Source organism: Xyrauchen texanus, chromosome 17, assembly GCF_025860055.1.
Source record: "Xyrauchen texanus isolate HMW12.3.18 chromosome 17, RBS_HiC_50CHRs, whole genome shotgun sequence".
NCBI classification, from domain to species: Eukaryota; Metazoa; Chordata; class Actinopteri; order Cypriniformes; family Catostomidae; genus Xyrauchen; species Xyrauchen texanus.
Genome location: NC_068292.1, coordinates 14,665,022 through 14,690,808, shown reverse-complemented (window position 1 = coordinate 14,690,808; position 25,787 = coordinate 14,665,022). Strand labels below are relative to the sequence as shown.

General features: G+C 38.8%; 1 protein-coding gene across 1 annotated transcript; it reads right to left on the bottom strand.

The window, feature by feature from the left end:
• Window positions 1-3,265: 3,265 nt before the first annotated feature.
• Window positions 3,266-25,346, bottom strand: LOC127658251 (aromatic-L-amino-acid decarboxylase-like). The gene is given in 14 exon segments (XM_052147451.1): window positions 3,266-3,584; window positions 5,415-5,516; window positions 10,138-10,236; window positions 14,569-14,588; window positions 16,224-16,300; window positions 17,883-17,950; window positions 19,051-19,145; window positions 19,377-19,443; window positions 19,784-19,927; window positions 20,050-20,184; window positions 22,188-22,307; window positions 22,671-22,784; window positions 25,147-25,322; window positions 25,325-25,346. Coding segments are annotated over 14 exon segments (1,440 nt in total). The 3' UTR covers window positions 3,266-3,383.
• Window positions 25,347-25,787: the final 441 nt, after the last annotated feature.

The window sequence follows — 25,787 nt, the reverse complement described above, 5'->3', positions numbered from 1 at the left end:
GTTCATCAGATCGCATGACATTGTGATCATTGTTCAGCAAACAGCATCTTAAAAGGAAATTCCTTAATCCAGAAACATCACACACAAAGTCACAGTACTTTGCTGAATCAATCTTATAAAATATAAAAGACCGCATGGACCATCACACAATGCCTTGTCTTGCTAGGTAATTCTGAAAATTTCTTTGAACTGTGGAAACTTGTATAACTGACAAATTAATGATTATAGCCTGATGTACCTCTTTAAAATGTGTGTAATGTTTTATCCATGTGGTATAACCAAGGAAATAACCAGTATAATTTGTAACCAGGGATTTTCATGTTTTGTTATCTACATGTAAAATATTAATGAAAGAATGTCATGTTTATAAGGTAAACACTCGCATGGTTACATGGAGGAAGCTGATAACAACGAATATCATGTCTCTTGAACCATTCTCAATATATAAAAGTTCATGATTAAATATGCACAAATTTGAGCAGGAATTTTGTAAAAGAACTGTCGGAAAAGAAAGCCCAGTTGACCATGTGACTCTGAAAAGTCACTTCTGATTTGCGCAGTTCAAATGTTTCCAAACAGGAAGAACATGCTCTCTTCTCTCTTCAGTCTCTTCTCTTTGGTCATCTCTCTCGCTCCGCTGACTGCTCAGACTTCGCTCTGACTCTTCCCTCGTGGTCTTCTTGGGATCTCGTCGGAACCAGGTCCATACCATGTGAGGTCCAAGGAACCTCGGGACTCAACATTCCGAGAAAGCTCATCACTCTCTACGGTTCACAAACCCATGAGAAGGCCTCGCTTCAAAGCCAACCTCATCATTCATACAGACAATAATGATATAATCTTACAGAGGTCCAAAACAATGACGGAACAAACTTTCGACCAAGCGCCAAGAACCAAGCAACACTTTCCCAAGACTGGGAAAAAGTTCTGTGGCTCACTAAAGATAAGGGGGAAATTATTGTTGACGGGAAGAAAATTTGTATATTTCCTGATATGAGTCCGGAGCTATCAAAGTGTCATAAACAGATGATTCCAGCACTGAAGGCGATGAAGGAGAGGAAAATCACCTGCTATCTTGTCTATCCTGCTCGCTTGAAGATCCAAACTGGGAATGGGAAAGCCCTATGTTTTGACTCCCCCAGAGAAGCGTTCAAATTCATAGATGAACAGGACAAGGTTTGAAACAATACGGCCATCTAATACTAGCCAAATTATGTTGGACGGTGGAATTTTGTTCCAAGACTGTTCTATATGCAGCCTTTAGCACAGCAGGACGTTTTTGTTTTCTTCTTCTTTAGGCACCCTTTTAATTACCAATTTTGTGCTACCTGTTATTAGATACAGAGTAATTGCCAGGGAATTTAATCTAGAACTGTAGTAATATTGGGAATCACTTTAATTATATTAAACAGCGATTGTTATTAATGATATGAGAAGCTCATTGTTGGGTGTTTATTGTTTATTTGGAAGATGAAGAATGAGCAATTGCATTTCGCTGCAGAGTTCATTTGTTTGATTGTCAGTGGCATTCTGGACCAGCAATCAGGGTGAATCAGGTTTAAATATACAAGTCTTTTTGTCATGTTTACATTTTGTCTTGAGAGATACATGGATTCATGTTGTTCCTCAAATGAAAAATCGATCTGGTTGGGGTAACACAGGGAGGGGGAGGACCATCCTTTTCTTTAAGCAGGCAGAGTAGTCTAAATATGATAAAACCTCTGAAGTATGAAAAATGTAATGTAACAGTCCTACATAACCCAGTTAATAGGAAGAGAGTTTAAAAATACTTTACCTTTAAAAAGTTACGGGCTGAAATTGTTTATTTACAGGAAATGCATTTAACGGATTCCGAGCATAAGAAACTAAAAAGAGAGTGGGTGGGTCAGGTTTTTGCATCGTCGTTTAATTCCAAAGCACGGGAAACTGCTATATTGGTTATTAAAAACATCCACTTTAGTGTTTCCGAAACTGTATTTGACCCCATGGGAAGAAATGTTTTAGTACAAGGGCATATGTACTCTTAACAGTGGATTATATTGAATATTTATGTGCCAAATTTTGACGATCATTTGTTTATGCAAAACATTTTTCTTTTGATTGCTCAGACACCAGGCTGGGTCTTAGTTGGTGGAGATTAATTACTTAGTTTAATTTTTGTATGGATACAATGCTGGACAGATCTTCAAATAAACCATCTTCTCTTTGTAAATCAGCTAAACTTACTATTACTTTGATGAAAGATTTAAATTTACCTGATGTTTGGAGGCAACACCAACCACAGGATAGAGATTATTAATTTTATTCACACCCACATATACACATACTCACATAGATTATTTTTTATTATCCACCCAACTCTTATATCAAGTACTAGATGCTGAAATTTTTCTTTGTTTATTGAGTGACTATTCTCCCCTTGTAATGTCACTGTCCATCCCAAATAAAACAAAAGGGACATACAGGTGGAGGCTCAATCCCACACTTCTCAAATAACCTGAATTCTGTACATTTATTAAAGCACAAATTCATATTTTCACCTATACAAACAAACCTTCCTCTCAGAGCCGCCACTCCCAATACACATATTTCTCAGTCTGCATAGGGGACCAACTCCATGGGGGCACCAGAAACTCCACCGGCTGCACTGCTAGACCCACAAGCAGTCACGGAACACAGATGAGGACTCACACTCGCTCTCGCACTTTTTTTATGGTATTAAATATCTCTGATAACACGCCCCAAATGGTATGTAATGACAAAACTGACTGTGACTGATGGTTTTACATGTCAGTTAGACTTTTTTATTTGTGGGCGGTTTTTGGCCAATTTAAGCTGCTGTATGGTCCAAACCTGTACTGTTTTAGTCAAAGGTCTGGCTATGCGAGACTATACTCCTTTTTAGCTCTATATTTTATTTTTCAAGTAATTTGCACCCTCACATGTACATACTGTATGTCACTGACCACAGATAATAAGCCCATCAATTAAAATCTCATTTGTTGTTTATTGTCAAACAATGAACATATTTAAATAACACAACAAAGACATTTTTACCAATAATATCAGTCAAACAAGTTGTTAATGATAGTTAATTGGTTGACCATCTACATCACTAATAAGTATAAAGGAGCATTCAGTAATTGTTTTATTTACTGTATGTTACAGTATGTTGACAGCTGACAAAATAAGACTATTGCACTGGTAAAGTAGTCTAAAATCATCATACATACACACATTGACAATAAATAGCAGAACATTTGCAGCAGTAGTGTAAAAATAAGACACTTAATTTAACTAACACAACATTTTGTGTTAAGAGTGTGGTTAGCAGGTGTGATACGGATTGCTCACTGGACTCATTAACATGTGATGCCCAGTGATCAGTGAGGCAGTTCCTGAAGTAGTTCTGATGCCAGGTGACTGATGTGGCACCATGCCTCCTTAACATGCCATGACTCAGTAGTACGTGCACACACTGCAAACCGCAGCACAAACTTGCCTGCCAGCTGGCACGGTACCAGATGAATCTTACGTGAACTGTTGATCCTCTTCAACAGAGTTTCGTTTAATTCATTAGAGCCCTGTAGAGTTTAATACACAGCTCAGTAATGACATTGTGATTAAGGTGTATGACTGTCAAATTCAACACATTTAGCACTGCATTACAATTTAATATGACTATATATGCACCGATTTAAGTAAATCAACCTGCAAATAAAAAAAATAAAAAAAAGCTACATTTATTTTAAAATAATAGAAAATCTAAATAAATTTGTATTCACTGTTTATAAAATTAAGCTTATTCACCAAAACTTATTGGCCAAACTTGTTTACCATTGCATTATAGCAAGATTCTTGAATCCTTTTCAGGCCAATGAATGCTTGGTGAGACCCTGGTATATATTGTTTATTGGAATATTGGAATAGTGTTGCATTTTAAGTATTTACAGGCCTGATCTCAAAAACAAAAAAAAAAGCAGAAGAGGTTTTTAAGGTTAATGGTCTAACCCTACCTCTTTCCCTAAACCTATATCTTACTAATAATGTCATTAAAAGCAAATGTGAGATAAAAAAAATTCAATTATTGAAGCAATTACATTAGTAATGAAGGTGCTTCTATAACACTTTTGGCTTATGTGTCGACTCAATGTCACTTCAGGACATGTACCTTGGCCTTTTGCATTGCTAGTGCAACACTTTTGTAATTGAGCTACTTGCTCTTGAACAAGCTGGTGAATGTAGTTGGATATGCAATGCAAGTGCTAAAATGTATCATCTTACAAGTCCCGCACTGTAGTTAAGATACAGTAGCATTGTGTGGGAAACAGGGCAAAAAGTTAGTGTGATAATTAACTGATAATCTGCCCTTTTATTCGTGATTAGTGTGAAAGAGAATAAACGTCACTGTTGTTTTAGCGCCTCTATTGTTAAGCCAGGTTAAAATAAATTAGCAAAAATTAAGTAAAAATGTAGGTATACTATAGTAACGGATCTCGATATGATCACTATGGAAAAGTACTATGATGAAAGTATTTACATACTTTTTTATGATGCTTACATTGAAAAGCTATTCACATTTTAATTTTACATTATATTTAATATATATTTAATATATTTTAATGTGGTAGGTCACGTTTAAATGTGTTTTTGTTCCTGGTTCATGTCATGTGATTTCCTGTTCCCTCATGTGATCTTGTCATGTGTTTCACCTGTTCATTGAGTTCTTGTTAGCAGTCTTGATTCTTCATTGGTTAAAGTTTATTAGTTTTGTTATCTTGTTTACAGTTCTGTCTGTTGACTGGTTGTCATGTTACCCTTGTCTGTGTATTTAAGCCCTCATGTGTGCCATTGTCTTTGTCAGGTATTGTGTTGGTGTAACGTCATGTCATTGTTCTTTTAAGTCAAGTCAAGTCAAGTCAAGTCAAGTCAAGTCAAGTCAAGGCCAGGCCAGGCCAGGCCAGGCCATGTTTATGTTTGGTTTGGTTTCACATTCTGGAATATACTCATGTTTGAATAAACTGCACTTGGGCTCTTCACTTCATCATTGTCTTCATCTGCCTGTCATTGCTATGCTTTGTTACACAATGAAAGTTTTAGCTGAAGTTAAGATTTTTAACTTAAGCTCTGGTTGAAATTTACTCGATATTGTATTTTGAGTGCTGTTTACTGCATATTTTAATTTGAGTATTATTCAATGAATGCACAATCAGATGCATACTGTATACACAGGTTATTTATACATTGCTGTTGCAATTAGCAACAACATCATTTTGTGTAATTTGTTGCTCTCCTGCCACATCTTCAGTAACTAAAATAAGTCGCATAGAAATTTCCCAAGGCTAACCACCTTCCAGAGTCTATTATAACCACTGGAAGTGATTTTGTTTATGTGTAGAGTGTTTTCATCTGACCTTGAGTCTAAAGCAGACGAGGCCCAGCACAACATCAGCACAGATCTCAAAGTGCGGATCAGCTCTTACCAAAGACTCAAACTCTTTTGCCAGTCCTATATGCTGAAAGAGATGAACAATGTATTTTAGATATGTGACACATACAGCTAATCTGTGTAAAAATGTGACACAACAACATGTGAAAATACACAAGGTACATGAAAACTGTTTTGAAATTTGAAATATATCCTAAATCCTGCAAATGTCCCATTAGATCAGAGACAACCAATGCAAGTTTTCTTAGAACTGAATGCTAGTCATCCATAATAATCAGTATGATGAACAACGGTTCATTTTCAAACAGAAATGATTTATGCAAACTGTAAAATACTTTTCAAAATTCTTTTGTCTCATGACCGTACATTGTCTTCACACCTGACGCAACACTCATTACACCACCATTTATTTTTTTATTGGCTATGGCAGACAGGAAGAAAATAAGTGAATGACTTAAATTTTGCTCTGTTCATTACTTAAATAAATCGTATGGCCTCTGAAGACTTGTAAAAAAATGTGCACAAGATGTATAGACAACTTTTATAGTGCTTATGTCACGACACACACACAAAAGGTTAGGATCCAAGTGCATTTATTAGGGTAATCCAAAATCCGTAGTCAGCCAGGCAAGGGTCACAAATCCATACAAAACAGTCCAAGAAACAAGAAACAACAAGACAAGAACTTCGAGGTGCTGGTGACATTAAACAGACATTAAGCAAGGACTCAACAACTAACACAGAAACAGACAGGGTATAAATAGACCAGTGCAAACAATGTGAGTGGGAACAGCTGTGTGTAATGATCAGTGATGAGACAGAACAGGATGATGGGAAATGTAGCACAAGAGGAAATGTGACAATCAGGGAAAGAGCTTCTAGAAAACCCAGGGAACAAACCAGACACTGTGACATAACCCCCTCTACGGAGCGGCTACCAGACGCTACAAGACACCACTGAAAAACAAAACAAAAGTCCAGGAGGGAGGTGGAACGGTGGAGGACCAGGGGGAGGGATGGGGGGCCAGGTCCATGAAGGGGAACAGGAACAAGGGGTGACGGCTTAACCGGCGGCCGGGGCAAAACAGTGAGTCCATCGGAAGGCCAGGGCAAAGCAGACGACCCATCGGGCGGCCAGGGCGAAGCAGATGACCCATCGGGCGGCCACAGGACAGGGACCGGTTCAGGGGGCCTGGGAGCTTGCCACAGGGCAAGGATAGGTTCAGGAGGCCTGGGAGCCGGCCACAGGGCAAGGACAGGTTTGGGGGGCCTGGGAGGTGGCCACAGGGCAAGGACAGGTTTGGGGGGCCTGGGAGCCGGCCACAGGGCAAGGACAGGTTTGGGGGGCCTGGGAGGTGGCCGCAGGATAGGGACTGGTCCGGGGGGCGGAGCCGTAGAAGGCGTAGCCGGGGGAGGCCTTGGAGCCGTGGGGGGCGAAGAAGCCATAGGAGGTGGAGCTGAGGGAAGCCCTGGAGGCTCAGGAGGCGGAGCTTCGGGAGGCTCAAGAGGCGGAGCTGAGGGAGGCTCTGGAGGCTCAGGGGGCGGAGCCATGGGAGGCTCAGGAGGCAGAGCAGAAGGAGGTTTTGGAGGTTCAGAAGGCGGAGCTGAGTGAGGCTCGGGAGGCTCTGGAGGCGGAGCCGTCAGAGGCTCGGGAAGAAGAGCCGTAGAAGGCTCGGGAGGCGGAGCCGTAGGAGGCTCGGGGAGAAGAGCCGTAGGAGGCTCGGGGAGAAGAGCCGTAGGAGACTCAGGAGGCGGAGCCCTAGAAAGCTCTGGAGTCTCTGGGAGCAGAGCCGTAGGAGGCTCGGGGAGAAGACCCGTAGGAGGCTCTGGAGGCGGAGCCCTAGAAAGCTCTGGAGTCTCTGAGAGCAGAGCCGTAGGAGGCTCGGGAGGTGGAGCCATAGAAGGCTCGGGGAGAATGGCCGTGGAAGACTCGTGAGGCTCTGGGGGCGGAGCCCTAGGAGGCTCGAGAGACTCGAGAGGCGGAGCCCTGGAAGGCTCGAGAGGCTTGAGAGGCGGAGCCCTGGAAGGCTCGGGAGGAGGAGCCCTGGAAGACTCGAGAGACCGGAGAGGCGGAGCCCTAGGAGGCTCGGGAGGCGGAGCTCTGGAAAGCTCAGGAAGCTCGGAAGGCAGAGTTCTGGAAAGCTCGGAAGGCGGAGCTCTGGAAAGCTCGGAAGGCGGAGCTCTGGAAGGCGTGGGAGGAGGAGCTCTGGAAGGCTCGGGAGGATTAGCCCTGGAAGACTCGAGGGACTTGAGAGACGGAGCCCTGGGAGGCTCGGGAGGAGGAGCCCTGGGAGGCTCTAGAGGCGCTGACTCTTGGACGGGCACGACCACTGGCGCTGGCTTTTGGACGGTCATGGCTACTGGCGCTGGCTCTTGGATGGTCATGGCTACTGGCGCTGGCTCTTGGACGGTCATGGCTACTGGCGCTGGCTCTTGGACGGTCATGGCTACTGGCGCTGGCTCTTGGACGGTCATGGCTACTGGCACTGGCTCTTGGACGGGCACGACCACTGGCACTGGCTCTTGGACGGTCATGGCTACGGGCACTGGCTCTTGGACGGTCATGGCTACTGGCACTGGCTCTTGGACGGTCGAGGCTACAGGCGCTGGCTCTTGGCTGGACGGAACCCGCGGTGATGGCCTTGTGCTGGACGGAACCAGCGGTGATGGCCTTGTGCTGGATGGAACCAGCGGTGAAGGTTTTGTGCTGGATGGAACCACGTGCACAGGAACCTGGCTGAAGGGTGACTGGACGGCAGACCGATGTTGGTGTCCGCGACGATCATGTACCCCTCCATGGCCTCCACGATTCCCTGAGAATCTGACTAGACGGGTTCCCTCAAAGGATTGACGGCTGGATGCTATCCTGTCCTCTGTCCTTTGAGCACACATTGCGAAGGCCTGAAATAAGGTCATCTGAGACCCTGACTCTCCTCCAGTGTTGGGGGAATGGACCCGGAACCCCATACTGCTGGATCCAATCATGGTTGAGTCCTTCTGTCACGACACACACACAAAAGGTTAGGGTCCAAGTGCATTTATTAGGGTAATCCAAAATCCGTAGTCAGCCAGGCAAGGGTCAAAAATCCATACAAAACAGTCCAAGAAACAAGAAACAACGAGACAAGAACTTCGAGGTGCTTAATGTCTGTTTAATGTCACCAGCACCTCGAAGTTCTTGTAAATGCACCCTAATAAATGCACTTGTATCCTAACCTTTTGTGTGTGTGTCGTGACAGCTTATGTGGTGCTGTTTAGTACATTTGAAGTTGACAGAAAATATCATTGTGAACTGTCATTTTATGGAAAATGTTTTTCAAAAATTCTTCTTTAATGTTCCACGTGGAAAAACAACAACAACCGCATACAGGTTTGGAAGTTGAACTACGCCAAAATGAAATGCATGCCAACCCCAACAAAAATTTTACCAGAACGGTCCAAAAAGGGACATACAGGCAGCATAAAAGTAATTCATAAGACACCAGAGGTTAAATCCATATCTTCTGAAGCGATATGATACAATAGGTGTGGTTGAGAAACAGATCTATATTTAAGTGCTTTTTTTACTACAAATCTCCACCTTTGACCAGCCCCAACCAGTAGGTGGCTGAATGTGGAGGTGAAAAATAAATTGTAGATTTATAGTTAAAAAAATACTTAAATGGTGATCTGTTTCTCACCCTCAACTATTATATAGCTTCTGACGATATGGATTTAACCACTGGAGTCAAATGGATTATTTGTATGCTGCCTTTATGTCCTTTTTGGAGCTTCAAAGGTCTGGTCACAATTCACTTGCATTCTAAAGACCAACAGAGCTGAAATGTTCTTTTAAAAATCTTCTATAAAAAAAATATTTTGTTCTGCAGAAGAATGAAAGTCATACACATATGACAAATGTACACATTCACACCAGCAGAGGCCGTCTTTAGATTAACAGTGTTGTTCAGAATGCCAAAGCAGTAACTAATCATGTACTTATCATAGAACAGATTGTCATACATTCAATTCTCAGACAGTTATTCGTAATAGCTACTGTCCAGCACTTCAAAGCTAACCACGAAATGACCACTAAACCTGTAAAAGTATTTGAGAAACAAAGATCTTTAAGGGTGATTCTATATGAATAATCACTGTAAAACACAATGAATTACCTTTGAGTTCACAAATTCTTAATAAACATAAATTTAAAAATCAAATGTTTACAAGTTGCTGTAATGTAATAGGTTTGTTAAATGTAAAAAAATAAAAAGACTTAAATAACCTTGGAAGCCCCTGGTTTAAAGTGCACCAAGTACAGAACATGTCTTGCTCACACTTAATTTTTTAAATGTAATGTAATATCTGTGCCAATAGCACAAATAAATATTAGCCCCAAACTCACACCATTGGTTGAGGCAAATTTGCTGTGTCCGGCTGATGCTCAAACAAACAGATACACAGGGAATTAACCTACTCATGCCTTACTTATGGTTACCTTTGGATATTAAACTGAGAATAAAGAAAGTATTTTAAAATTGAAAAAATTATCTTTTAACTTAACATATATAGACTCTGGACCAGATTGCTTGTCGTGCATGCATTGAACATCACCTAAATGACGATGTCTTAAAGAAAGAAAGAGCGCATACTAAATGACTGACTGGTTTGCATCAAACTCATTGACAGCTTGTCTTAAAGGGAGTTACCTTGCGGATGTAGGCTTGCAGACCTTTGAGTCCATACATGCGGAACACAAACCACATTTTCAGAGAGCGGAACCTGCGACCCAACGGGATCTGCCAGTGCTGAAGGGAGATGAGATGAGACATGACATGTGAACTATGCAAACATTAATACATGATGTACACATAAATCACAGACACACACCAGTGCACATACACATTCTAGTACTCATGTCCTCGCTTTCTTATATGGAAAATGCATGTGTAATACTGCCAGCTATATTCAAATATCCATTTATTCCTATTGAAAGAACTTTTGAACACAGATTAAATGACAATTCCCTGGCATCTTTATGGAGTACTCACAAATATTATGAAACTACTCAATTATAGAAATATAACAGGTAATATGGCGCATTATCAGAACAGAACGTCTATATGAGCAATTCATAAAGGCAGTCAGAAATTAAATGTCTATGATTACATTCCAGCAAAAGTAAAAAAAAAATGACACAGATATTTAAAATGTGGGGCCATAAATAAACATGCAATGAATTCCTCTTTTTTTATGTGTTATCTATCATTTGATATATTCAGCCTTATTCTAGACTTATCTAGCTGTGGGTTTAGTGCAAATGGACCCCTTTTACATATCTGGGTTTTTAATGCAAAAGTAACCTATATAGCAAGGTTAATGGGAGACCACAAAAAATAGCAGCTGTATTAGAAACCATGTCGCACCTAACAGAAAATGTTCCAACAACTTTGTGCTAGCATCATATAAAGGTCAGGAACACACATTGTTCAAGTACAGTTAACTGAACATCATTTTGGTATTATTACTATTAGATAAATAGTTCTCACAATGTTGGGAAAAACAGTCTTAGGGTAACATTGTCCATATACATCCTTTAAAATATATTGACTTATACACTCACCTAAAGGATTATTAGGAACACCTGTTCAATTTCTCATTAATGCAATTATCTAATCAACCAATCACATGGCAGTTGCTTCAATGCATTTAGGGGTGTGGTCCTGGTCAAGACAATCTCCTGAACTCCAAACTGAATGTCAGAATGGGAAAGAAAGGTGATTTAAGCAATTTTGAGCGTGGCATGGTTGTTGGTGAAAGACGGGCCGGTCTGAGTATTTCACAATCTGCTCAGTGACTGGGATTTTCACGCACAACCATTTCTAGGGTTTACAAAGAATGGTGTGAAAAGGGAAAAACATCCAGTATGCGGCAGTCCTGTGGGCGAAAATGCCTTGTTGATGCTAGAGGTCAGAGGAGAATGGGCCGACTGATTCAAGCTGATAGAAGAGCAACTTTGCCTGAAATAACCACTCGTTACAACCGAGGTATGCAGCAAAGCATTTGTGAAGCCACAACACGCACAACCTTGAGGCGGATGGGCTACAACAGCAGAAGACCCCACCGGGTACCACTCATCTCCACTACAAATAGGAAAAAGAGGCTACAATTTGCAAGAGCTCACCAAAATTGGACAGTTGAAGACTGGAAAAATGTTGCCTGGTCTGATGAGTCTCGATTTCTGTTGATACATTCAGATGGTAGAGTCAGAATTTGGCGTAAACAGAATGAGAACATGGATCCATCATGCCTTGTTACCACTGTGCAGGCTGGTGGTGGTGGTGTAATGGTGTGGGGGATGTTTTCTTGGCACACTTTAGGCCCCTTAGTGCCAATTGGGCATCGTTTAAATGCCACGGCCTACCTGAGCATTGTTTCTGACCATGTCCATCCCTTTATGGCCACCATGTACCCATCCTCTGATGGCTACTTCCAGCAGGATAATGCACCATGTCACAAAGCTCGAATCATTTCAAATTGGTTTCTTGAACATGACAATGAGTTCACTGTACTAAAATGGTCCACAAATCTCCATCAACTGCAAGATGCTATCCTATCAATATGGGCCAACATTTTTAAAGAATGCTTTCAGCACCTTGTTGAATCAATGCCACGTAGAATTAAGGCAGTTCTGAAGGCGAAAGGGGGTCAAAAACAGTATTAGTATGGTGTTCCTAATAATCCTTTAGGTGAGTGTATACAGTATATATATATTAGGGCTGTCAATTTAACGCGTTAATTCAGTGTGATTAATTTGACTACAAATAACGGCTTAAAAAATTACGCAATTAATCTCAATGCCCCCGGACCATAATATGGAAGATTCCTGAGAAATGCAAGCTTGTAGTACCACCTGTTTACTCCAGAGGGTAGTAAGTGAAACTTCAGCTGTATGAGCAACGCACAGTTTATACAGTTACAAAACAACCATCCAGCAGACAATTCTAACTAAGGAATCTCAAGATGAGTTCTAAGTATTAAACTACATTTAACTTGACACAGTGACCTAAAAATTGTATGTTTATGATGCAACGCACCAGAGACACTACACAAGCATGTCTGATGCAGGTGTTCATTGATGGGTCCTTAAATAAGCCCTCATAATAAATCTCAAACTGATTGACAAATTCACTTGTGAAATGGATTGCTGTGAACTGTATGCCAATGATTGGCTTATGATCAATAATATGGTGTTAAACAATACATTGTATTCTAAAGCCACTTTTATATTGTTTTATCAATGATGAACTGTTCTGCTACAAGAATGTAATACATTTTAATTATCTGAACATTTTTTATTTTTATTTATATATATATATATATATATATGTATATATATATATATATATGTATATATGTATGTGTGTGTGTGTGTGTGTATATATAATTTTTTAAATATTTAAAGATAACTGTGTATCATTATTTCATCATTATATATTGAATTATTGTTATATTAGGGGCTTTCTCAGCAAATATTTGTATATGCGATTAATCGCGATTAATTAATTGGGACACCGTGTAATTAATTCCATTAGAAATTTTCATCAATTGACAGCCCTAATATATATATATATATACAGCTCTGGAAAAAATTAAGAAACCATTGCAAAGTTTCTCTGGATTTACTATTTATAGGTATGTGTTTGAGTAAAATTATTTTTTTTGTTTTATTCTATAAAGTATTGACAACATTTCTACCAAATTCCAAATAAAAATATTGTTATTTAGAGCATTTATTTGAAGAAAATTACAGCTGGTCAAAATAACAAAAAAGATGCCGTGTTTTCAGACCTCAAATAATAAAAATTCAATTCATGCTAATTTTTATGTTTTATCATGTTTTAACTGATTCCAGCCTAGCTGAAGATCCCCCATATCATCACTGATCCTCCACCAAATTTCACAGTGGGTGCAAGACACTGTGGCTTGAAGGCCTCTCCAGGTCTCCGTCAAACCATTTGACCACCAGGTGGAGGATCTGGGATGTACTGTCAGTATGCATACCTATAAATTGTAAGTCCATAGAAACTGATAATTTTGCAGTGGTCTCTTAATTTTTCCCAGAGCTGTATATATAATATACAATGTATATACTGTATATTTCTGAGGGAAGCTGAAACTGAAAAAGTTAGCAAAATTTAGTTTCACATATTCATTTAAATAATATTCTATTAAAGTTAAGACAGCTGGACATGTCACATTTAGATTTACTCTGCAAAACAAGGCAGAAACTCGCATCACAGTCTGTGAAAAGGGATCATTATTTAAAAGACCAAATATTTAAAATGTATTCTAGGCCTTGGTATCTCAGCGAGTATTGACGCTGACTACCACCCCTGGAGTAGTGAGTTCGAATTCAGGGCATGCTGAGTGACTCCAGCCAGGTCTCCTAAGCAACCATCTTGTCCTGGTTGCTGGGGAGGGTAGAGTCACATGAGGTAACATACTTGTGGTCGCTATAATGTGGTTCTCGCTCTCGGTGGGGCGAGTGGTGAGTTGTGCGTGGATGCCATGAAGAATAGCATGAGCCTCCACACGCGCTACATCTCCGCAGTAACACGCTCAACAAGCCACGCGATAAGATGCATAGATCGACGGTCTCAGACGTGGAGGCAACTAAGATTCGTCCTCCGCCACCCGGATTGAGGCGAGTCACTACGCCACCACGAGGACGTAGAGCACATGGGGAATTGGGCACGCCAAATTTGGGGAGAAAATAATGAAAACAAATATTATTCTAGCACTGTGAGTATTGTGTTAATATATTTTGTGCATTGTTTAAAGCTACTTTTGTATTTGATGTTTATTTGATTTTATAATTAACAGCCATAATTAATAAACTTACATAAAACTTATGTTTTAAATTACAGTAATGAATTAAATTTAAACGTTTGACAAAAAATATCCCTTTAAATATAAATATTGCTCATGAAATGGTAGCAAATACTACCACTTATTGTAATAAAAACTATTAATTTGACATTGATACCACATTTTATAGGTTTACAGAGAATAAGCTAAAACTAATGACTATAATATGTCTCTTATACACAAAAACATTTTTCAAGCAGTATACTTACTCTATAATCTGTAACAATGCCTGTAAATACAGAGAAGTAAATAAATATTTAGTCATCATACATATAAAATATAAGTAGTGATGTTATGAAGCACTAAATCATGTAAGGCTGAATAATTTTTATGATAACTCAACACAATCAGCAGCTGAAGCTTTACCAGAATTTGCTATGTGCTGTTATGGGTGATTCAACAAGGTTACTCTACTGAGGTGCAAGGTGCAAATAACGCCATGGGCACATTGAATAGAAAAGCACACACAATTCTTTAGATGATAAGAAATAAACTGTTCAAGACTAACATAGGTCTTTTTCCTCCATCTGGTCAAGCCTGTTGATAATTTTATCAGAAAGTTCTTCATGATGGAAATGGCTTTAAGGTGTGTGTGCATATATGTGTGCCAGTGGGATAAGAGACAGGGCTGCTCTATTGTCTTGCTGTCAACACAATTACAATCGTCTGTACAGCTGCACACTTTGTTTAGCCACATTTATATGGCCAACATGCAACAGGCAGCTCATTGGTTGACAGCTTTGAAGAAATTAATAGAATTAGTGGAGGGTTCAGATGACGGATATTGGAAAAGAATGGAATTTTCTGATGTGGCATCTGCAAACAAAATGTCACTGTGTCGTTTCTTTTTTGTTTGTTGTTTCAGAGCTAATTTCACTTTTCTAATAATTTTGCAATTACTTTTAACCATTTAGTGGATGAAAGACGTCAGCTCCCTTTGAGTTCACACAGACCTTGAGTGTCTAAACCACAGGTGTAGTTCATCACATTAACTATAGAAGTGTTTCACTAACTTTAAATTGTAGAAAGTGTCCAAATGCCATTTGCCTTAATTTAATTAGTATAAATATTGTTTGGTCATTTAAAACCTTCTTTCTAAATAGTTAACACTTTACGATAAGGTTCAACTCATTAACATTAGTTATGCATCAGATATCATGAACAAACAATACATTTTTAACTTAATATTTTTGATTGTTAAAGATATTAACATTATCCAAGATTTATAAATGCTGTGAAAGTATTGTTCATTGTAGTTCATGTTAAGTAATGTTACTTAACAAATGGAATCTTATTGTAAAGTGTCACCAAGTCATTTTACTTTAAAATAAGCTTCTTTACTGTGAAATAAATGTCACTTTGATATTTTGTTGTTTATTGCATTGACTTTCAAACATGTTTAAGTGTGGTTGAAGTGTCCAACATACTTTTTGGGCCACTGTATAAACATAACATATATATATATATATATATATATATATATATATATATATATATATATATATATATATATATATACAGTATATAATCATAACTAATGCATGTAACATATAGTTTTCAAATTGAAAATATATAGCTCTTAATTCTGCTAGGGGTCAGTAGGGATTCAAAAAACTGTTGTTTACTGGCACACAGAGAGGCAGCAGAGCACTAAGGTGAATAATCTGATCGTACCCTTTGTGTGACGTAAAGTATTTGTCAGAACAGAATGTCATGTCTCATAGAGAATAATCCTATTTACACCTATTTGTCTCTCAATCGTTTATTTGTGTTATTATTGTTTTTAAAATAATAGATCTTTAGAAAAACATACAGGGGAATTATTATGGAGTATTATCTGTGCTGTACGGTGCTGTATGGTTACCTGACTCTTGGTGATCATGCTTCAGGTAAAGTGGTTCCATCTTAAATGCTCCAATAATATCTGATCTTTTCTTCACCCTGCACAGTAGAGACATTCACAGACATACATATTTGGTGTGTGTGTGTATGTGTGTGTGTGTGTGTGTGTGTGGTTTACAAGGACATTTTTTAGGTCACAAACTGGTAATTACAAGGGTATTATGCTATAATTGTGGTTTATGAGGACATATCTAGTGTCCCCATAATACAAATTGCTTAAATAAAACATAATAAACAAAAAAAAATATTTAAAATGTAAAAATGCTGAAAGTTTTTTGTGAGGGTTAGGTTTAGGGGTAGGGGTTGTGTTATGGGTTAGAATCTATAGTTCATTCAGTATAAAATCATTATGTCTATGGAGAGTCCTCATAAGGATAGCCGCACCGATATGTAGCGAAATGCAGACTAACACGCAGCATCTAGTTACACAACATACCAGCATATTAGGTTGCCTGGAACAATATTAGTTCTCACTCGCTGTCTTTGGAAAGATTTATTTAGGAGTTGTTTCCCCTCACTTTTTTCTTCTTCTCCTCCCTCTCTTTTCTTTTCTGGTATCCCAATTTTTTTTGGACATTGTGCGCGTCACCACACTCAGATGACTGCTTCTCTCCACTCTCCCTCACAGCCAATTAAAGCCAATCAATTGTAAAATGCACATATATTGTGCTTGTGGGAGGCGTGTACACATACGTGTGCCTGAGCATGTCAAACGGGTGAGAACAAACAGAGAAGCATCACAGATGTGCAATTTCACAATTGTGAAATAATAATATCAATAATAATTTCAGGATCTTCGAGGGACCCTCACATGCCAGGGCCCTATATATGCAGTCACCCTTTTCCCCTTGTTGCCCAAAACACGTTTGGCCAACAGACTCAATTTATCTTTAAAAAACAAATAAGAATTAAAATGACACAATGCTTCACTTGGCACAAAATGAGGAAGTGAAGTAACAAGGAAGCTCTGATGTCATCTCAGAGATGGGCAGTGTAACCATTATTTCCAATCCTGTGACACCTAACTAGAGCATATTGGCATATCAGAGAGTAGAGATTCTTGAAATATTTAATGAATTCACATCTTATTCTAGAAAGTACAGTATAGTAGCAAATCTCTCTATATACAGTAAGACAGAGGAAGACATATATACACAGTGGGGTTCAAAGGTTTGAGTTTCAAATTCAAATTTAAACCAGAATATAAATGGAAATTTTTAGGATTTTGAAAAAAGCAATAAATAAATAAAGTCACTAAACAAGCAAGCAAATTTGTGACATTGGTTATGTAATATACTTTTCTCATGCAATCTCAAATTTCCCAAACTTGCGGAGTCCATTCTATCTTGAGGATGCTGTCATTAAAAGACTGCAAAGCAAGGTGTTTTTCTTTTTTTATATATATACTAAAAGCTGTGAGTTCATTTGCCTGTCATTTATTTTCTATTTAAAGAACCATTTCTCTTTGTCTGGCACTGACAGAAAAGACAGCTGGGATGTTCCCTGACAGAGCCCATCCAAAACGTGCTTGGACACAGCAGAGAGGTTCTGCGTAGGGTCATGAGATCATTTAAAAATAATTTTTATTGGTAATGTCTATCAATAAATAAACAACACTCACCACATTGTAGAACAATCAAAGTTAACCAGCAGCCATTTATGTGGATTGAAGCTGAAAGAGTCTGCAAACTGAAAGGAATGCATTTTTTAAGAGCATCTAAAATTGCAATAAATCAATCAATAAATTCAATAAATAAATAGAAAAATAAGAAAAAGATACTGAAATGAAATGTTTAAAATATTTTGGGGAAGTCTGGGCTATATTACTCAAGTGAATGCTTCTCAGTTTCTTTACTTTCAGTTTCACTTTCATTCAACATTTCAGTTAAAATCTGCCTTAAGTCAGTTTTAAAATAGATAGAAACCAACATCACTGCTATACTGTAGCACTTGTTTATGTATATTATATTACATATTTTAAGAACTATTAATAGAATACAATTAATTTATATTCCAAAAGAAAATTTTGCTTTTGGAATATAAATAGGGACTTGGATTACCTTTAAAATAAAGGTGACTCACCTATCATAACTCGACCTGTTTGTATGGTCTGTGAAACTATTGTTGACTCTCAAAAAAACATATTATGCATCGAACTCACAATCAACTGCAGCATCTGTCCAATGAGCCTTCAAAGAGATTTACTATCTCAAAGTCTAATCTTTTTGCTCCTCTTTCCAATATCCTTTCCATCTGCTGCAATAAAGCAGGCAGACAAAATCACAACACTCTGTTTGTTGCCATGCTGGATTCTGCCTGTCTTTGACTTTCTGGCAACCAACAACACACAGGAAACACCAGCCCACTATCATTCAGGTCAATAATAAAGACCATCAATTGTACAGGGGAGCACAGTCCCCACCATTATTTGAACTCATGCTGCACAGTGAAATTTCTTTAGCGAAGGTATAAAAGTCTCCCTATGCCTCAGGAAATTACTTTACCCTTATCACTGTGACACCCAGATGGGCGCCACAACAACTCAAAGGACGATTGAGGATTTCTAATTTCCCACCCATTCCACATGACATCGCTCACATTTGTGACATTTAAATATTCTCATTCGCACACACATGGCTCTGCACATGCTGGTCTGACAGTAATGAGATCAATAGATTGAGTCCAGCACAGATCAGTCTACTGTTATCATGCACTCCTCTCAGAGCCTTAAGAGCAGCCTGTGGGATGTGTGTTTATGACACAATGTGAGGATTTGAGTGTTATCTCACCTCGATGCCATTCAGGAAGGGTCTGAACTCTGGGCAGATAAATGCACTGCCAGCATATGCAGCATCAACGTGCATCCAGATATTCTCTGCATTACCTGAGAGGAACTCAAAGACAATGAGTACAATTTTAAAAAGTAAGAAATGTCATTATTTAGAATTTTTCTAAATAATTGTATTATGTGTAATTATACATGTGTTCGTTGTATAATTAAATGTACATATATATTTAATGTAATTTATCACAATTATTACAGAAATTGCATTTTTATATATATATCTGTAAATAAGACTTAAAAGAAAATACCAATAATTGTGATTGATCTTACATATAGGGCCAAGCTCAGTGATGCAGTCAAATGCACAGGACGGAGTTGTTCCCAAAGTTGCACAAAACTGAGAGGAACATACAGAAAATGAAAATACAAATAAGGGTTATTATGCATTTGTGTAAAGTCAACATGAATTACTGTTCGTAACCCATTTTTCTTCTGTTATCTGACAAGTTTCTGAGTAAAACTGGATATTCAACAAGAAAATAGGACATATTTGATTAGATCCAGATCGAGAATTGTCTGAATCATGAATAGTGCATGTTACATAACAGTATGGAACCAGACCTAAATGCGAGCTTGCTATTTATAAGTTACAATAATAACTGGTTTATTTTCAACCAAACTGATGATATGTTATTAAAGTGGCAGAACTGTGAAATATAGACATAAGATACACATACATAGAATGGTATGAGTCCTGCAGCTCTGTCCTCCTCCAAAACACTCTGTAGTGCATCTCCTCGCACTGAAAACTTACTATCTGTGGGGATTTTCTTCATTCTCACTCCACCTATTAACCCTGCCCTTTCCACTGATGAGTGTGCCTGAAATATCATCAAAACACTACAATCAGCTGTTTTTCTTTATTTCTTTAGAAATATATGCATTTCAAATAAACAACAGCATGGACTATTTCCCTCATAACTACTCAAATTTGTTTTCTCACCTGGTCGGAAGAGTAAGCCACCAGTTTGGATATAATGTCTGCTTCAGATCGGTCAGGATAGCCAGTCTGGATCAGTTTGATGATTTTGGAACGAGCAGCAAGAAGAGCTATCAGCGTGGATTCACTGGCAGTGCCCTGCAGACAAACAACACATTAGATGTTTTACATTTACATTGCAAATCTTTATATAATATGTTTATGTCTATTATTATGAATCATTACTAATAAAACCTTAATATAAAATGTCAAACATTTCTACACAAGTACACTAAATATTGTTTAGAGTCTGAGACTGTATCTCAGAGCAGACAGCTATTTATAAAATTGCAAAAACAGTGCATATTGCACAGCACTATTGCATATTGAATGGGTCTCACAAGTGACATGTTCAATATATTCCCTCATATCTAATACTGCATCAAGAAAAACAGCCTCAATTAATACACCTGAAGCTGCTCAGACATTGTAAATGGAGCAGTGATGAATTTTCATCAGCTCTCTGGCTTTGTTTTGTATGTTCTCATTAAGTGAATGAGAAGACATCCACTCGAAGCTCCTCAATACAAATCACATCAGCTCACTGTGAAGCATGAACTCTCTTATATTTACCTTCATCATCCAGACAACACAAACTCACAGCCAGATTACTAATGATTAATTTCACTAAATGATATAACCTGGAAAACTCTATACATAAACAAGTTGATAAAACAAGTCCACATAGATATGTTATGCATCAACTACACTAATTGTGGTGTCAATAATGCACGTATGCGATTTGAAATGCCACAAGCTTTATTTTCCTTTCAAAATAATTTTCAGTTGTTCTCTATCCCCTTTTCTACTATGCCCACATTAATGTAATTAAAACCCCACAAACTCTGCCCACCTTAACAGCATAAACCCCCACAAGCTTCCTCTTTAGTGCACGCTATCAGTGCAAAATAATTCAGCTTGTTGCCATAGTGAGCCGCTCTGAAAGCCAGGAGACAAAACCATCCAGGAGGAGGACACAAACTCCAAAGCAGCCATAATGACAGAGCATCAAACTAACTGTCAGTGGACTTTCTCATGTACTCGGCTTCCTGTTTCTCCTCTACAAACAGTCACAGCTTCTCAACTGCTACAACTGGGTGGCGGAGGACGAATCTCAGAAGTCTCCACGTCTGAGACCGTCAAGCCGCTCATCTTATCACGTGGCTTGTTGAGCGTATTACCATGGAGACACATGCGTGTGTGGAGGCTTCTAAATACTGACTGTTACTTTTGATTTTGACACCCCGATGATGGAGTTAGCTTTCGATCTCCTCGTGAGACTTTGCCTCTGGCTGTACCAATTTCACTGCAAACTATTCTTCAGTAAATTTTGGATTCTTTAACTGAAATTCTTGACTCCTGGTTTTCTTTCTCCATATCTGGTCTGGGTCATAACTGTTATACCCCTAACACTTTGGTTTGTCTTAGTTGATCAGTTTATGTCTTGATCAGTTTTGTCAAGTTTTGTCAACTAAGACAAAACTTGATCAGTTTATGTCTTAGTTGTTGTATATTTGTATGTTCATACAAATATTTACACATGTTAAGTTTTCTGAAAATAAAAGCAGTTGAAATTGAGAGGACATTTCTTTTTCAGCTTAGTTTATATAAATACTGTTATATAGTGTAGTGTTGGGGGCATGGTCATGTGTCTGTCTGCGGGAGAGAGAGCGTGGTAAGGCTCATCACCTGAGTTGTCTATATCTCTAACACCTGTTTCTTGTTGTAGTGATGGCGGAGGGAGACATAAAAAGTCACACGAGATGTCAGAGTGACAGATAGAGACCAGAGAGAGAGACTGTACCTATGTGTGTTCGAAAGAAGCCTTCACTCGTTTGTGTGTGTGACTACTTGGCCACTGAGTGCCTTTTTGTTTATGATTTATGAACTACGCTGAAGAGTAATAAAAATACTCATGTTGACAGTTTGCTGCCACCTGACTCCTTCATTTCCCAGACAACGAACCATCTACAACTGTGTATTTATATATTCTGTAATATCTTCTCCACAGACCCCCATACACTATTTTAATAGACACCTGGTTGAAACATCTGGATATATGTGATATAAAAAAATCTAAAATATTTTCATAATTATACAACCTGGATGACCCCTCCTCCTCTACCCTCTGTGCCAGCAAGAAAATAATCCGGTAACTTCAGCATCTTCCCCAGCCAGTCCAGCATCACTGTCTCCAGCTCTGTGCAGGCAGGGCTCGCTGCCTACAACACACAACAAACCCTTAAACAACCTGGTAATGCTAAAGGAAAGAAAAAAGAAAGAGAGAAGAAGTGTGAAGTGATGGATGGATAGATGGATGATGGATGGATGGATGGATGGATGGATGGATGGATGGATGATGGATGGATGGATGGATGGATGGATGGATGGATGGATGGATGGATGGATGGATGGACAGACAGTTGACTAGATGGATGGATGGACTGACAGGCAATAGGATGTATGGATGGATGGACTGACAGGTAATAGGATGGATGGATGGATGGACTGACAGGTAATAGGATGGATGGATGGTTGGATGGATGGACTGACAGGTAATAGGATGGATGGATGGATGTACATACCCAAGAGAATCCAATGCAGCCAATGGCCCCACATAGCATGTCTGCTAACATTGCGGGAAAAGAGTTGGCCGAAGGGAAATATGCATAAAAATATGGACTGTGCCAGTGAGTCACCTGAAATCACATATAATAAAACATTCATTTTAAGTTATTCTTTAATTTCCTTTAATCTTTCCTCAAACAGTCAGACATATTTAGGTAATTCTGCTTTTCTTTATCTTTGCTCATTTGATCAAGGATTATGACTTCAGTAATAGTGGGAGAGTAAATTTCTCTGAGAACTTTAAAGGTTAGAATAAATAAAAAAAGTATTCCATGTGTTTAGCAGAGGAGAGAGCTTGAGGCACTTTGGGTCTGTCTTTGTTTTGTTGAATTTTCCTATTGTGAGTCATTTATTAGCTCCAACAAATGCTCTTGAAGCACTATAAAAACAATACTTCTGAATGGAAAACAATTGTCTAATTGGTCAAACAGGGGATGGTTAACACCTTTAACTGAATTAAAGTTTTTGTTTGTCTTTATGAGCTATGAAATGAACAGGTTGGGAAGGCTTCTCTCTGAACCCTGGTCAGAGCTTAATGATTAATTTCCTAACACTCAGTTTCAGACCAGAGATTGGTGAACTTTGAGCATGTCTCACCAAATGTGAGAAAACCTTGATGTTCTTTTGATGTTGCTAGTGAAATGAAAGTTGTTGTTTTTTTATATGCGTAAGATCAATTTCACTGTTAGAGTTATGAATATTTGCAATGTTCATACACCATCCCACAGTTTCAACAGTGTATAACAAATACTGTCCTTTCTGCTACATGTAGAACATGTAGAAGTTGCTGTAATATACACTTTAGGTAAAAGCAAACAATTGAGGTTTACCTTGATTTCCTGATTGTAAATTTGTTTTAAATAAAATCAAGCAAACAAAAACAGAGACTGATTCATTTAGAATCGCAAGAGCTATATCTCAGTAACTAAAATGTTTTGAGTTAAATAACCAAAATGCACTAATGCTTGTTTTCTCTAGTAGTGGATTTTTATGTTGATTTTAAACACCTAGTGCAAAACTGTTGTAAATTTGAATAATTTTTTGTAAAGCGTGACTATCATACTAAAATTCTGAGTCAAGTATGCAGTGAAGGTAGATTTTTTTTAAAGAAAAAAGAAAAGGTAACTGTGTTCTCAGGACAAGGGTATTTTTCATAAATGTCAAGTTGTGGCATGCCGTCACTTATTTCAAATGTTGTGTTTCTGTTTTATATATTGTAGCTTTATACAATAATTACTGCTATTTTGGTTTTGATTAATTTTTATTTTAGATAGTATTTCATATTTCCAAAAATTTATTCTTTTCAAATCAGTGTCAGTCGAAATGCTGCATGTGGAGGATTTTTTGATGAGAAATCTTTGAAGTAGTTTAAGAAGTACCAATTTCCTTCCATAAGAGCTAAATCTGTATATTATTCCAAACTTTTGGCCACCAGTGTATATACCAAATGTACCTATTAAATGCAAATCTTTCCAAGGACTAAAGGGGCTTTCACACTTGGTTCGATTGCCTGTTCCGAACCCGAGTTCGATTGCTCCCCCCTCCCCCCTGCCCCCGATGGACTGTGTTCACATTATATATTTGTATCCGAACCGCGGTACGTTTGCGTCATCAAGCTGCAGCTGGTGCGTAATCGTGTTGCTTGATAACCGCGAAATGAAAAGGCGTCAAAATTCAATGAATAGACTTGCTCGGTTCACATTTGTTCTTCTTTTTTTAACCTTTGGTTTTGTTTTCAACATCAAGATACAGAAACACACTTGCGTCTGTCTGCCGCAAAAATACTGAAATCGTTCAAAAGACAGCGGGCTGTCCGCCGAAGACAATTTTTGCGAAGGCAAGCAGAAATCATCTCTCTGCTTGCAGTGCGTGTGCGTGTGCATCAATCCCGCTTTTCGTTAAGGTAAGTGTATACACACACACACGCACGCACGAAAGTAAACTCTTTCCGCTCATTTTGAAAGTGACGCGTGTGAGACTGACGACCACATTATACGTCATCAATAGCGGTTCACTTCCGCGGTTTGGTTCGATTGCGTTCATATCAGCAGCGAACCATACTGGAGTTCACATGAACCGTACCCCAGACCACCTTTTTAAGCGGACCCGAGTACGGTTCGCGGGTGCGCACCCGAGTTCGGAAGACAGCGTTCACATCATCCAAACGAACCGAACGCTGACGTCATTCGAACCGGGGTGCGCACCAAAAGTGCTAGTGTGAAAGCCCCCTAATAGAGCAGAATATACTGCACATACCGACAGAACTGGAGTTCAAAATGTGAGTTTTTCAGTAAAAGAACTGCATTTTCTAAAATCAGAAGAACCATAGTATGTCATTATTGCTTCATTACTACTTTCATCAAACTACATCAAACTGTCATGGCCACAAACATTTTTAGAATTATAAGTTGTGGCTGGTCAGCACTGACTCACCCCTGGCATGATGACCCTCTCAATGTCTTTGACCACATCTTCATAGCTATCCGGCTCCTCCGGTGCCTCCTCAGGAATTAATGACCTCAGATATCCAGGTTCCACATCAGGGTAAACCTGCCTCTGCTCGATGTTTTCTAAATAATCTGCCACATAGTCCACCATCTCCTTCCCCACCTACGGAACTCTGCAACTTCCATCTTCTCAGCTATGGAGAGGAATGGACAGTCCCAAAATTGATTCTGTGTTCCCCTCAATGTCTTAAATGAGGAGAGGAGTAAATATATTTGTTTTATTGAGATTGTTTGCATGGTCAAGACGTATCCCTCAATAGGAAATCTAGTGCCTGAGGCCTGTGTGTGTGTGTGAGCGTGTATTTATCACTTTGTGGGGACCAAATGTCCCCATAAGGATAGTAAAACCCGAAATGTTTGACCTTGTGGGGACATTTTGTCGGTCCCCATGAGGAAAACAGCTTATAAATCATACTAAATTATGTTTTTTGAAAATGTAAAAATGCAGAAAGTTTTCTGTGAGGGTTAGGTTTAGGGGTAGGGTTAGGTTTAGGGGATAGAATATAAAGTTTGTACAGTATAAAAACCATTATGTCTATGGAAAGTCCCCATAAAACATGGAAACAC